Genomic DNA, 15,813 nt, shown 5'->3' on the forward strand with positions numbered 1-15,813 from the left:
GTGAAGAAGAATATTACTTACATTCCCTCCACTGAATCCAACTCAGTGATTGACTATTAAAACTTGCTGTTTTTAAATTTAAAAAAAAATTAGACCATTAGTTGTTTTCAATATACAGAAATAGTGAATATATTTGGTATCTTTTTTTTCTCATAGAAATGTTAGCAAATTATCAACCTTTGGAAGGAAATAGAACCTTCTAGAAGTAGGAAAATAGTGAATTAGGAATTTTCAGCTAAGTGTTCATATAGCTAATTTGTTTCATGCTACTAAATTATACATGTAGCTGTTCTATGCTTTTATTTCACATCTATAATAATCTGACATCTAGAGATTTTAGAGTATAAAATTACTTAAATTGACTAGCTTTCTTCTGTGAGGCTGTTTTGAAAATTAGCTTGCTCCCCTAGGAAATTACTACATCAGGCACAATTCATTGTTCTTGGACTTCTTTCAAAACCTAGCCAGTAATCAGTGGCGCTTTCATTTAGCAGTTTCCATCTAGGAATGATGTATGGCTTTAAGTTGTAAAACCTTTCCTGTTGTGTTAGCAGACCTATGAAGCGAAGCTCTTTGGGCGTACCCCAGAACCTAATTTCAGTTTCAGTCAGTAGCAATGCAAGCATGACATAGGCAAACTGTGGCATATATTTTATTTAAAATAAAAACATTTATTTAAAGACAAGATGTTTGAAGAATAGCCCACCACAGCATCACAGGATACATTTTGAATATGTCACCTCTGTTTTAGGTAAGATTATCTCCAGCCAAAATGTCAACTAAGAACTCTACAGATCTAGTTGAATATGTTGACAAGTAAGTCTATAAGCTAAGTCTATTTACTGCATTTAATGACTCAGTAGAGACTAGAATGGCTAAATGAAACCTTTCAAATCATGTAAGTAGCTCTCTGCTCTCAGAAAAGTCTGAACAACCTCAGACAGACAAAGTTCACTGTTTCTAAAAACATGGTGCTACTCTTTAAGTGACTTCATAAACTCCTGCAGATTTGTGGGGGAAATGATACAACTGGGACCAGAAGTGACACCTAACACAACAGATAAATAACCATAAATTTCAAATTAGGCCAAGCAGATCCATTGACACCATGACATAAAAACAAAACAAAACAACAGCAAAAAAACAAAAACAAAAATAAAAGCCAGGAAACGTGAGACGTTTTAATTATCAGAAAAAAATTGACTCTTTAAAAAAATCAAATTCCACTACATTCCCACTTACAGTGCTATCCTTGGAGCCTATTGAAGTGACCCACAGAAACTGGACATCTCTGGGTCTTAGGACACAACTATTGGTAGGTGCATATTGTTCAAAATACCCCAGAACTCTATGTTTTAGAGGAGGAGTTTCAGAAGCACTGTGTCTGGGTTGGAGCGATCTTCTTCTCTTCATGAAAGAGCTGTTGTCTGGACTCCCACCAATAGCTTCAAAGCAGTTTCTTCTTGGCCTTTGCACTATTGCTCTCAACTCTGGATTTGGAAAATGTAGTTTTGTTTTGTTTTTTTCACTTGCAAACATGAGACGTTCCTGGTGTCTACTGCAGCTGTAAATAATCCAGATTCTATAATATGCATTCTAACCACAGGAGAGATGTGGCCAAATAAACAAAATGAGTCAAGGAGAAGAAGCATCAAAAATAGTAGACTGATTTTGAAAGTCATCTTTGACAGTGAAAATTACGAACTTTTAAATTCTGCTGTTCTCAGACAAATGAAGTTAATTCATTTCAGCACTCCAGTGTTTCAGTTCTTTTCACACTTTGCACACCTTGCAATTGCTCACGTGAGTATGGATTTACTATCTGGGAGGATAGAGATACAAACAGGAGAAATGATTGTTCTTAGTGTTTTAAAGTGTCCCATTACATAAATGAACTAGGAACAATGAATGTAGTATTCCACGAATTAGTTAAAGGACATATTAGCTAACTTTAGCATCCTAGAAAAAGGAGAGTTGCTTCCACCTGTTTGCCTGTGACAAATAGAAATGGAAACCATGGCTCTGACCTACTGAGATAATTCCAGTTGGAAGACAGAGTGACCTATGTTCCAGGAGATACGAGAATAAACTCCTGGGGAAGGATAACAACCTTAAATTTTAAAACATTATCTTGGGTTTCAGCACAACAAAAGGCTAATTGCATTTATTTATGTATGTACTATATATGTATATGTGTGCAAGCATGTGTGTCTGTGCAAATGCAGAGGCAAGAGGAAAACCTTTGGGCTTCTGGTTCTGTCCTTGCGTCTGTGGGTTCCAGGTCACCAGACTTGGCGGCAAGCACCTTTATATGCTTAGTTATCTTATCCAGTTGCATTTCAGCAACATTAAGACAAAGATTGCCTGCTCCCAGCATTCATTTCTACCCCAGTTCACATCCACAACCCACCTCTCAATGCCTAAGTCAGGCGCCTATTTTATTCACTACCTGAGATGGTTAGATCTATGGAGCTCTTCAATTCTATTCTCTCACACTGCAGCCTCAAACACAGTGGTTCTGGAACCTTATGCTTTTTAATAGCCCTGCAGTTGTCTATCATGGTGCATCAACTATCAATTTTTGATGAACTGTAGCTGACAGATATAATGGAGAGGAAGGCAGGTGGCAGGGGCAGAGGACTGAATTGGATGAGTTATACTAACAGGAGTGCTTATGGGATGCTGACTAGCAGAAAAACAAAATGACATTCAGACATTGCAACTACCATTGCAGAATTTTGAATTGACATATTTAATAAAACAAACTCAACTTTTCTTTCTTTAAATAACTGTACCCTCTCAATCACAAATTGGCAACAGATGTACTGGAATGCAAATGAGGCACTTTGACAATTGAAGGTCGTTGTCCATTCATTGAACTACCTTGGTATGCATTACACAGCTTCAGGGATTCATCCTTATAGACATTTATTAATATGTTTAAGAGTAGTATTCAAAAAATGTACTAATAAGCCCCCCAAAGAAAACCTTGAGTTACAAAAGAGATCATATCTAGCCTATGAAAAAGTTCAGCTTAGAGAAAGACATACTGAAGAGTCTGGCCACCTGACTGTTCATGGAGACTTTCTTGGCCTGTCAACTGTAGTAAAACCCACATAATTATCTATATGTGATAATGTTAGGCCACATTAATAACACATGTGAACGGCAGCAGAATGTTTGCAAGTATATAGGACAATGGTGAAGGTGTCATCCTATTAAAGGCAGCAAATAGTTCTAATGTGCATATTGGTTTGCTAATCCAAAATTAACAGATGTGCTGACTTTATGACTCTGTACAGATGCTCATTTATACGTAATGAACTGAAGAGCACCAAAGTCTTGTTTCTTATTACCTTTCTCCTGCTGGTAGAAAGCACACTAGTGGAGTCCAGGGCTCCTATAGCAAACTCTGGAGTCCACAGCAGCTCAATTGGCTGTAATAGAGAAAACTCCCTTCCTGTCTCTAGTCAGTTTCTGCCTTCTGTGTAATAGAGTAAGGTTGCAATTGATCAAAGATGAGCTCTTGATAGTTCTTAATTAATTCTGCTCATGATTTTCATCCATATCTTCCTATGTAATAAACTAGGTGGTTAAAATTTTGAATAGAAAATAAACTCTACACATGAATCTCTTACTTTTATTTGATTGACTATCCCACAATGAGATAATATTTTTTTCTTACCTTGGAATCAAATGTTTTCTGATGTCCCTTCTAATCCTTCAGAAGCTAGTTATTACTTACTAGTATATGCAAGCTCTGGGCCAGGCACTTACAAAGTCAACAGTGAACAAATTAGACAAAGATTTCCACTTTCACACACCTTTGATTCCAGATAATTAAGAGACACAGATTGCTGGTAAGCCTGCCAAGACAATTTTTGCTTACTGGTTAGCATTCGAGACCAGGATATGGGCAAGGACAAAATTTATCAGTCAGGAATATAGAGAGGGTGAAGATGGTTGGAGTAAGAAAGCTAGATATATAAACACATCTTGATAATATCAGATATATGGACTCTCCATTCTGCCTTGCCTAAGTTGAAAATTCTGTTTCCTAAATCAAAACAAGGCCTGAGAAACAAAATTATAGTTATAGTATATGTCTAAAACTCCCTTGAGTGTTCATTTTGGGAAGGCAGGTGTCTGGATGCTCGTCAGACAATAATTAAAATTTAAATAGATAAAATGTTCAATGCATCAAATAGGATAATAAAGGATATAAAATCATAAAAGAATGCCTGTCAATGTCCTAAAAAGTCATGTAATGACTATCTTCAGACCCTCTTTGCCACATTCTCACAAGGAGAATTCTTAATAGCCATTATATCAGAATGTGACCTCATTTGAAAGTAGGGTCATTGCAAGTATTGCTAAGATGAGGTCACTGTGGAGTGAGAATAATGTTTGCTTGTAAGAATGTGGTGTCTATGTTTGTCAGACTCTGGCAAAGCCTCTCAGGAGACAACTACATCAGGCTCCTGTCAGCAAGCACTTGTTGGCATCCACAGAAGTAACTGGGTTTGGTGACTGTATATGGGATGGATCCCCGGGTGGGGCAATTTCTAAATGGCTTTTCCTTCAGTCTCTGCTCCATAGTTTGTCTCCATATTTGCTTCCATGAATATTTTGGTTCCTCTTTCTAAGAAGGACCGAAGCACTCACACTTTGGTCTTCCTTCTTCTTGAGCTTCATGTCGTCTATGAATTGTATCTTGGGTATTCCAAACTTTTGCTCCCCCCCCCAGAGCTCCCAGGGACTAAACCAACAAACCAAGGAGTACACATGGAGGCACCATGGTTCCAGCCACTTATTTAGCAGAGTATAGCCTTGTCGGATATCAATGGGAGGAGAGGCCCTTGGTCCTGTGAAGGCTAGATATCCCAGTGTAGGGGGAATGCCAGGGCAGGGAGGCAGGAGTAGGTGGCTGGGTGGGGGAACACCCTCATAGAAGCAGGGGAGTGGGGATGGGATAGGAAGTTTTCAGGGAGCAGGGGAAACTAAGAAGGGAATAACATTTGAAATGTAAATATTCAACAACAACAAAAAAGATTGTGGTATCTAGCATCTAAAGACACTCATTACCAAGTCTTCTTAGGACAGGGACAGGTGTTATTTATTTATTTATTTATTACTTATTCACTTTATGTCCCACTTACTGTCCCCTTCTTGGTCATCCCCTCCCAACAATCCCTCCTCCCCTCCCCCTCCCCATCTCCTCTGAGTGAGTGGGAGGCCCCTGGGAATCCCCTCCAACCTGGCACATCAAGTCTTTTAGGAGCTAGGCACTTCCCCTCCTAATGAGGCCACACGGGGCAGCCTATCTAGAACATATCCCACATATAGGCAACAGCTTTGGGATAGCCTCCCCCACCCTGTCCCTACCCCACCCCCCATTTGTTTGGAACCCTCACGAAGGCCAAGCTGCACATCTCCTACATATATTTGGAGAGGCCTATATCCATCCCGTGTATGTTCTTTGGTTGGTGGTTCAAATTCTGAGAGCCCCAAGGGTCCAGGTTAGTTGACTCTGTTGGCCTTCTTGTGGATTTTCTATCCCTTCCAGGGCCACAATCCTTCCTCCCACTTTTCCATAAGAGTCCCCCAAGCTCCATCCACTGTTTGGCTGTGGGTGTCTGCATCTGTATGGGTCAGCTGCTGGGTAGAGTGTCTCAGGGGACAACATGTTCCTATGCACAAGCATGGCTGGTGATGAGTGGTAGAGTGTCTCAGGGGACGACATGTTCCGATGCACAAGCATTGCTGGTGATGAGTGGTAGAGTGTCTCAGGGGACATGTTCCTATGCACAAGCATTGCTGGCAATGAGTGGTAGAGTGTCTCAGGGGACGACATGTTCCTATGCACAAGCATTGCTGGTGATGAGTGGGCACAGACAGCCCCAGACATCATGTGTTACTCACAAAGACCCCAGCCCATCAGAGCAAGGCTGTTCAGAAGAAACGTAGTTATCACTGCCTGGGGAGGGCCTCAGCTTCGGCCATTTCAATTCCCTAGTGAAACTTAGTGAGGCTTCAGCAGGAAGAGCTTTAACCAAGCTGTAAAACTCCAAAGTATGCAATGGAGCATACACGCACACGCGCACACGCGCGCACACACACACACACCCTCTCTAAGCATGGTGCAAAGGCACTAGAGAGAGGCTTTAAATGCCTAGACAATGCTGCAGCAAGGGAGGGGGGATGAAGAAACGTGGCACGCTATTTCTCAGCTGAGACACTATTAACGTCCAAGTTTCAAGAAAACTTTATGTGACAAATGTCACTGTGAAGATGAAATAAAGTTAAAATACAGTTCTATGAGTGATGTGCTAACTCTTAAGACTCTCTAGAAATCAGATGACACTAATTCAACTCCTTTATGCCTACTGTGCTAAAGTCTGCCTTGACCAATGTTAAAAATACCAGGACTACCATAGTCACCAGCACTCTGTTGATGCTGAACAAAAATTCCTGTCTCATAACCTTGGAAGCTACAAGTCCAAAGTTACAGAGCCAGCGGATTTGCTTCCTGTGAGTGCTGAGGGCAGATCTGTTGCAAGCTTTCCACACACTTCTTGGCACTTCCTTGTTTATAGATGCTTCACATTTCTCTCCCTGTCCCTCCTCTTTCTTCCTCCTTCCTCTCCCTCCTCTTTCTTCTTCCTCCCTCTTCCCTCTTCCCTCATCACTCTCTCTCCTCCCTCTCCCTCTTCCTTCTCCTTCTTCCCTCTTCCCTCTTCCCTCTTCTTCCCTCCCTCCCTCTCTCCCCCTTCTCTCTCTCCCTCTTTATCCCCTCTGTGTCTTTTACAAGGCCATCTTCATTTAAGAATAGCAGCCATATTGGCTCAAGTCCTCTGATATTCCACTGAGTCTCCATCTTAGCTATGTTGGCAATGTTCCTACTTCCAAATGAGGTCACATTCTGATATAATGGCTATCAAGATTTCAACATATATTTTGTGGGTCACAGTTCAGCCCATTATGCTACACAAAAATTACAAGAATGTGAGCTCAGGCCTTCCAATTTGATCTATAATTTTTTATAGCCAAGTCACATAGACAGACATGGTATTTACAGAGGAGGGGTAGGGGATGTCTTTATGACACTACAAATTATATGCGAACTCCAAACATCCTCAGCCACTATTGCTGCTGGCATACATTTTATTTGTATGTGCAATTCAGACGTACACCCTGGTTCTATACACACATGGGTTTTGCTTAAAACCTTTACCCACTCTAGCAGCTCGACAAGAAAAGATCCCATCGCACCATATGGTATTAATTTTGCAATCCTCTTAAAACCTCATTGAATATGAGACATTCACATATTAGTGTATCTGCCTTTCACTGGGAAGATCCACAACCAGTCTCCCTAGTCTCGTCCTGGCTGTGCCACTATTTGGAATTGTCTCCTTTCCAAACATGTCCCCATGCAGGCTCTGTCCTGGCCCAACCTTATCAGTTCTGGTTGTCTGTTTAGACTCTACTCAATATTCGCATTGCCTATCTCACCCCTCAGAATACTCAGGTATTTTACTTATTTTAAACTCTGCGACAGAAGCTTGCTTCCACAACTCCCAAGTCCACCAGATGAGTAGTTATAGGCAAGCAATGGAGAACCTATAATTAGTTATGGACAGACAAGAAATGCAGAAACTATACCAAACACATATTTCTAATTCACTATTTCCACATGCTCATAGAATTATTTTTGTAAGCCATCAGAATAGTGGCTACATTTTTACATTACATTTTCTTACAAGATGCTATAAACTCAGAATATAACTAATCTTTAAAGTTGATCTTGTGAAAATGTAGAAAATCTTCTCAGTATGGCTTTATTGTGTTTAGAAGAGGATTTAAGTTCTTGTGTTTTTGTCTCTGGGTTTTACAGGTTTCCAAAATGGTTATTCAAGGTTCCTAGGTAAATTTAGTGCTCCCTTCACAGGGACAGATTTAGGCAGCAAAGTGAGGGCCCATGTACCAGAGTCGCTGCCAGTCACAGCACAGCTGGTGTAAGTCACACCAACTCACAGGGAAGCAGAACTCGGAGGCTGGGGATAATCTGTTAAGATTCAGCTACAGTCAGTGATGTGTGCAAATCCTCCATAGAGGATTTCTTTATTCTGTGATTAGTAACTCTATCTGGATATGTCTGGACTATTCAGTTATTTCTTCCCTTTCAAGGTTAAATTTAAAACAAGATCCCATTAATGCAGCATATTATTAAGAATTAGCTGGTTTATTTGTTTTTGTGTTTATAAAACCAGGATAGTCACATCTTGCCAGTGAAAGTTCTCAGATTATATCGCTGTTGGGAGTAACCTGATGATTTGAATAATAGTACAATTAGGAATTTCCATTACATTAAAATAGTCATAAATTTGTTCTTCTGGTTTTTGCACAAGTAAGAAAAGAACTTTCCTTATGGCAGTGGGCGTGGCAGAAGGAAAGCTAGGCCTTTGACATCTGAGAATCCTGTGACCAAAACTAACAAATGGTGAGCATTAGGAACAAGCACGATACTTGTGTTCTAGGTGACAGAAAGTCTTAGGCATGATAGAAAACCTTCAAGACAGTTCTCTAGAGAGAAAATACCTTTAAAATAAGGCTTAAAGACCACATGAAGTGAAGAACTGTAGGCTAGCACTTGCATGCGTCCTTAGGAGTCTCCATGGTACAATGTGATTACATTTGCATGGTAGTATGTTCTGTCTCCATAGAGGCTGCAGTAACATGCTCTATAGAGTAGAAATACAACTCAGTCAGCTCTCACAGTCAGGATCAGAGACAGGTGAGTTGAGGGGAAACCCTGCTCCACTGGTCCCTCTGCTGGGAAAGGTCTGCTTCTGCATGTTCTGTATAGGAACGATTGTGATAACAGCTTATAGGATCTCCCAAGAAGAGGGCACTTGGGTCCCTCACAGCCCATGGCTGTAGCACTTGTATGGCACTGGTTGGTCTAACACCTGCTGTAGGCTTCTTGCTATCATAGGCGTCTAACTATCGCACCACTCATAACCAACAGCAGACCACATCTGTTGGCCCTGTTTGAAGCTCCAGCAACTGCAGCCCTCGGGTTTGAAGCAACCATGGAGCCTGTGTTTCACCCCCAGTCTCTCGTACTTTCCAACTTGCCAGCATGTTTCTGAATGTCTACAGAACATGAGAGCTCATGTTTCACACTTCAGCAATTCATTTTATATTCTGACTTCTCTTATTCCCAGCTCACACTCCCAACACTGTGGTGCTCAGACTTCAGGGAACATTTGAATCATGTAAGTGCTTTCCTTATACATACATGATGGCTCTCCGGACCCACTCCAACATTATTTTAATAGGTCTGTGATGGAGCCAACAAATCTGTATTTTAATAATCTCCCTGTACTCCCATATCACCATTCCAAATGTCTTTATGAGAAACACTGAATTACACTAAGTCACAGAGTAAAAATTTAGTAAATACTTAATATGTGCTATATCCTTATTTGGAAATCACTAATAGAGCAGGCAAGATGGTTCAGCAGGTGAAGGATTGGCTACCAGTGATTCTGACCACGTGACTTGGATCCCCAGGACCTCCATGAATGTGTTGTAGCCTCCATGCTCCCACACACATATACATATGCATACATGCACACATGCACACACACAAAATAAATTAATAGTGATGTAATTTTAAGTCACTAGATAAACTTGATTTTGCCTGCACATATCAGAAACCCCAAGCAAAAACACTTAAATATAAAGGCAGAAGTTAGCCTCTATATAATAATGACAGCAATGAAATCTAAAGTTTGCTTACTTTAGTGGCCTAACAAAATCATTAAGCAGCCACTTGTTTTTTGTCCTTTTTCCAGAGTTTCCTTTTATTTTGTGGTCACAAGATAAGCTCAACAGTTCCACGCACTATACATAGCATGACCACAGGGAAAAGGATGCTTCTTCATGTTCATCCTGCTTCTTGAGACTGAGATCCATGAAGCAAGTTTTCTTCCCTAGAACTGTTTCACATGTTTCTATCCAAACCTCACAGACCTCAGCCCAAAAAATGAGGCCAACATAGAGGACGCAAGAGACAGGCTCCTGAGCTACATCACAGAGAAGCGTGTGATGGTCATTAGGAATTTAGGAATGTACTCAACAATGTGTGCTACGAGGAAAACACCCGAGAAAATAATCTTAGCGGGGGGCTTGACAGTGTCATTTATAAGCATGTGTCTAGAACTGAAAACTGGAGATCTCCCCGTTTTATGGCACACATCCCCATCAGCAGCCTGGCATCCCCTCCCACTCTGTCTCCGACTCACATGCCTGATACAGGGGAGCATTGTCAGCATGGTACGGTTTTAGAGGAATGTGCATATATTCCATTTGGTAATTTTCCAGGAGAATATTTTGAGCCAAATGAGTATAAGTTGAATCTGACTAATAGAAGCCCTTAGCACAGCCTTCTTTTTTTTTTTTTTCTTGGATGCACAGGCAATAGGAAAGGACAATGCTGCCTGGGCCAAGGCTGTTTTTATTCCACTCTGGACTGACCTGCGACTTTAGTTTTCTACTAAACCTTAACAGAACATGGAAATTCGTCAACTGTAATTACTTAGCCTGCTACTATGTTCTATGAGCCCTTCTGGGAGCTGAAGAAACTGTGGGAAATAAGAGAACTCATTTCTAGTGACAGAGGACAGAAAATAAACAAAGTGGCTGGAGAGGCAGCTTGTTGCTTTGCAGAGGACCCATGCTCAACTCCAAGCACCACTATGACAGCCAACAACAATCTGTAACTCTAGTTCCAGAAGGTCCAACACTCTTCTGGCCTCCACAAACACTATATACACATGGTGCACGGCCATGAAGGCCAAAACATTCATACACACAAAATTTTTTTAAAAAAAACAGTTTTTAATATGAAAGATGGTAAGCCCAACGAAAGGTAAGAAAGATACGTTTATGAAGTTCTTTGGAGAAAATGAACTGTGGTATCATAATAATAACTGAGCAGAAAGGATTCTGCTGGGAAAACTGTCATTGAGACCTAGCCACGGCCGAGAGACAGCCATTCAATAACTGTACACAATTCACCTGCAGCAGAAGGATCCGCAAGTGCCACCCGCATCCGCGGCACTGAGTGGAAAGGGAAGCTTTGTGTCAGAGGATACACAGGAAAACGGAACAGTAGGAAGGGAGAGAGAGCTGTGAGCAGGGTTCTTACTCTCGGAGAGTGGATAAGCCAAGACAAGGAGGATTTTAAGTGAGTAAGTACTGTCATTTACAGTTTAGATAAAATTCACCCTGGGGGCTGGGAAGATAGACTAGTGCAGAGAGAATTCAGATTCCCAGCACCCACAACAATTAAAGCCAGGTGTGGTGGCAGAAGTCCGTAATCCCAGGGCTGGAGCACAGGTCCAGGAAGTTTGTTATGGGTTCAGGTCTAAGGCATACCTAATGAGATTTTTCAGGTTCTTATGTCCCTGAACAATGAGTTAGACATGTGAATCATGATAGAAATAAAAAGAGAAAATGGCATTCCCAGCAGTAGAAGGTGAAAGACACGTGTGCCTGCTGGATTCTGGTCCTTTGTAGATTGTTTGCATATGATCTCCCTTCTCTTTGTGTGTCACAGACATGCTTTGTTTGTTACATATCGTCCTGGTGAGAAATATGCTTCATGTATTTATCATATGTGTCTCTCATACCCTGAGCCTAGAGATGGGAAACAGGCAAGCTCTGGCAGGCGTACACAGGATCTGCCCGGTCTTTACTTTCTGCGGCTGGCAAGATGCAAGTTGGCAGCTGTTGTGCCGTGAGCCCTTTTCAGGGGAAGCCCTTGAAGGAAGTCCGGGTAGCCACTGCTTCCTGTTCTCTTGTTATTGTGACGCAGCTCTTTAGAGAAGCCTTCAGCTCTCCTGGTCCTTCCCAAAGGTCCCAGGAGTGTCAGGTGTCATGAGTAGTTTGTCCCCAGGGCAATAGAGAAGCCACAGGTAATGAATGCTTGCTATTTGGCCTCCCTGCACACTGAGCTGTCTCTTACCACGAGCCACAGAGGCCTTCTAACCTGTTAGATCTCCAAAGAACTGGACACGTCAAAGCCATTTAGAGCAAAGTGAGGCCTCCATGTTCACACTCACAGCATATAAGCTGCCCCAGTGGATATGACCTTAAGGAGACTTCACTAAAGCAAGTGCTGCCTCCTGGAAGCCCGCCCAGCCTGGGAGGGGAGCTCTTCCTTCCTGAGAGCACAAGTGGCAGGCACAATTATAGCGTCAGTGTTTTTATAAACTCACCCATGGCCTTAAACACACACACATGCACGCACACACACACATGCACACGCATGCGCACGCACACGCGCGCGCGCGCGCGCGCACACACACACACACATGGCTCTAGATTTTTTTCACAGGGTGCATGAGTTCTCTCTCCAAGTCTTCCAGGTTGTCATAGGAACTCCTCTTGTGTCCAGAATCACTGCCTTAATCTCAGGCCACCAATGTTTCAGATACATCATGTCTCTATTTCTTATTTACTGTTGTGTAGCCAAGTCTGTCAAAATACAGTGGCATAAAACACCAAATATTTACCACAAATTTTATGGATTGGCAGTATAAAGTGACTGCCTAGCTAATTTGGGCTTAGATAGCCTCATAAGATTATAGTTGGTTATTATCCAAAGGCTGGGAGATCTCTCCTTGAAGTGCATAATCTCACTAGCACATTGGTGGGGCAACCCCTCAGTTCTAGGCTGCCTGATTCATCAGTCTTTTCACAGTTACATAAACTGTTTCTAAATCACAAAATCTGCGCATACACCATAGTTTCAATCAGTGAAAGAGACAGAGTGCCATGATGAATCCTCCTGTTCTCATTTTAAAGAAGGAAGGTTGGACCAGCTCACCCAGTAAACATCTTATTCTTTGTTCTCTGTTTCTTCTGTTTGAAACACAGGCATTGTACATCTAGATAGTACAAGTACCTTCAGGCTGCAGGTAAGGGTGAGGGTTAAAAAGGTGCTTGTCTGTTTGAGGGCTTTCCTGGTCTAATACACCACTGCTGGGCCATCTCCTTCTAGACTTCTGCTTACACAGCCCCAAATTCCTATTTGCTTATGTCATTCTTTGGGAGTACTTACTATGCACAGCTGAATACAACACTAGCTGATACTCAAAGTCTTCAGAACTCCTCAGTGCTCACACTGAAATACACCTTTATAATGAGTGCTCTTGCAGAAGCTCTGTGTGTTAAAAGTCCCAAGGGAAAAAAAGGCTTCCTTACTGGATCACAGCATAATGAAAGTCCCTAGGAAATTTAATAGCATTGCAAACTAGTTTAAAGTTAATATAATTCTCCTACATAAATCTAATGAAATTGTAGTCTTTGAAGAGGTCAGAAATCTGCATTCAAGAGCATTGACAGTGACCTGTACTCAGGGCTAAAATAATCAAATATGTTAGTTAGTCATGTGTCTAGAATGACCTTGGACAGTTATTTACCTATTCTATAAACCATTTTTCTTTTCTGTGAAGCTAATATACTTTTAAACACTAGAAAGATACTGCACAATCTAAGTCACCAAGAGAAAGATTGAATACAATGTTGTCCAGTTTTGTTTGGCTATAAAATTCTTTTGTGGTGGTCATTTTACTTACTATTCCAAGAAACTCTTACTATTCGTAGAAATTCTGTAAACAGTCGTGTGTGTGTGTGTGTGTGTGTGTGTGTGTGTGTGTCTTGGACAAAGGTTGACATAAGGTATCTTAGATATCTTTCTCAATCATCCTTTGAGACAGAGTCTCTCATTGAACACGGTGCTCATCAATTTGGCTAAGCTGGCTGGGATCTGCCTGCCTCTATCCCCCCAACCAGGGTTAGAGTCACAGGTGTAGCCCACTGTGCCTGGTCTTGTATGCAGGTTCCAGGGGTGTGAACTCAGGTCCCCATGCTTGCACAGCTGACATTTTATTTCCAGGTCCCCAGTTTGGTATTTTTAAAAATTTATATATAAGAACTTGTATTTTTTTAGGTTGAAATAGAATTTGTATACGAGGGTATAGAAAGACATATGGCATTGAAGAAGGCTTCTCTCATCTTCCTTAAGGCTACTTTTAATTCCTTCCCAACTAGTACCATTTTGGCTTTAAAATTTGTTATCACTGAATATAAAATAACTCCAGAACTATGAGATGTATAATATAATTCCAAGGTATAGTCTCATCTATTCCTTGGATGTGACACAAATGACGCATTTGAATATTGCAAAGGACACAGGAAAGAAAATGAAAAGGTAGCATTAAGAAAATGAGTTCAGACTCCTAGTGTCTTGCTTTGAATGAAAATAGCTCCCATAGGCTCACATATACTTAATCCCCAGTTGAAGAACTGTTTAGAAAAGATTAGGGCAGTGATTCTCAACTGTGGCAATCCCATTGGTTTGCATAGCAGATATCCTGCACATCAGATATTTATATTATGATTCACAACAGTAGCAAAAATACAGTTAGGAAGTAAAAACAAAATAATTTTATGGTTGGGAGTCACCTCAATATGAGGAACTGTATTAAAAGTCTTGAGGATCAGGAATGTTGAGAAGCACTAGATTAGAAGGTGTGATTTTGAGGTTTCAAAGGCCTACACCAGACCCAGTATCTCTTTCTGCCTGCTACTTATGAATCAGAATATAACGCTCTCAGCTACCTCATGCCTGCATGCTGCCACACTCCCCACCATGATGATAATGAACTAAACCTCTGAAACTGTGAGCAAGACACCAGTTGAATGCTTTCTTTTGTCAGAGTTGCCCTGGCCATGATGTCTCTCCATAGCAATTGAGCAGTGACTGAGACAGACCCATGTTCCCTCTTGTAACACCATGGTGTGTCCTTCTTCTGACCAGGGGCTGCCCCTTTCTTCCTGCCATGCCAAGCAACCAAACAAGTCAGCTAGAAGACAGGCTGAACAACCAGGAGCGCACCATAGCCTTCCTCCTTGAGCAAGCCTTTCGCATCAAGGAAGACATCTCTGCTTGCCTCCAAGGAAGCCAGGGCTATCGAAAAGAAGAATCTCTTGCCAGGAAGTTACTAGAAAGTCACATACAGACCATCACCAGCATCGTCAAGAAACTCAACCAAAACATTGAGGTACCTGTCTGCATGTTTTGCCATCGGCCACCCAACAGAGAATACTGACTGTCAAAATCATTATTTTTTTTTTCAATTAGAGCTGCTGCTGCTCCAGAGAAAGCTAAACTGTGGACAGCTTGCTATGGTAAAAAGTAATGAAAACAAAACTCTCCTTAGAAAATGCTGTTCATCTCTTTTGAAACAGAAAAGAAAATGGTTTAGTATGACAAACATCGAGCTTACAGGCTTTATTAGTGTAGGTCTGTAAGGCTGACATAACTTGAAGTAGAGCTTTGTGCATGCATCAGCAAACTGAACCCAGCAATGGTCTTGCTGCCCAGCCTCTCCGCTGGGCGTTGCTGTTCACTCGCTTTAGTCAGACTGTCTTCCTGTAGACAGCCTGTGAATGGTCTGTATCTTCTTGATGTTCCTGCTCAAATGCCACCCTCACCCCTGAGTCAACCCCTCCCCACCTCAACAGTTTCAGCCTCCCTCCCTTAAACTTTATTTTTACCAATAGCTCTCACAACTGAGCATGAGACTATATGTCTGTCTGTTTGCCTTCCATAGTACACTCTCCATGAGGCTTAGATTTAGTTTAGTTCACTGCTAAGTCACAGACCAGCCCCCACCCCTAAGAAAGCTTTTTATTTTGAGATAGAGTTTCTCTGTGAAGCTTTGTCTAAAAATG

At 41.5% G+C, this 15,813-nt stretch overlaps 1 protein-coding gene across 1 annotated transcript in view; it reads left to right on the forward strand.

Moving 5' to 3' along the window:
* Fam81b (family with sequence similarity 81 member B) overlaps window positions 1-15,813 on the forward strand; it is a 63,877-nt gene that overhangs the window by 2,285 nt on the left and 45,779 nt on the right. The window contains exons 3-4 of the mRNA XM_052159914.1: window positions 752-816; window positions 14,897-15,140. Of these exons, the coding sequence (XP_052015874.1) occupies window positions 752-816; window positions 14,897-15,140 (309 nt within the window). The remainder of the gene's footprint in view (window positions 1-751; window positions 817-14,896; window positions 15,141-15,813) is intronic.

Source organism: Apodemus sylvaticus, chromosome 16, assembly GCF_947179515.1.
Source record: "Apodemus sylvaticus chromosome 16, mApoSyl1.1, whole genome shotgun sequence".
NCBI lineage: Eukaryota > Metazoa > Chordata > Mammalia > Rodentia > Muridae > Apodemus > Apodemus sylvaticus.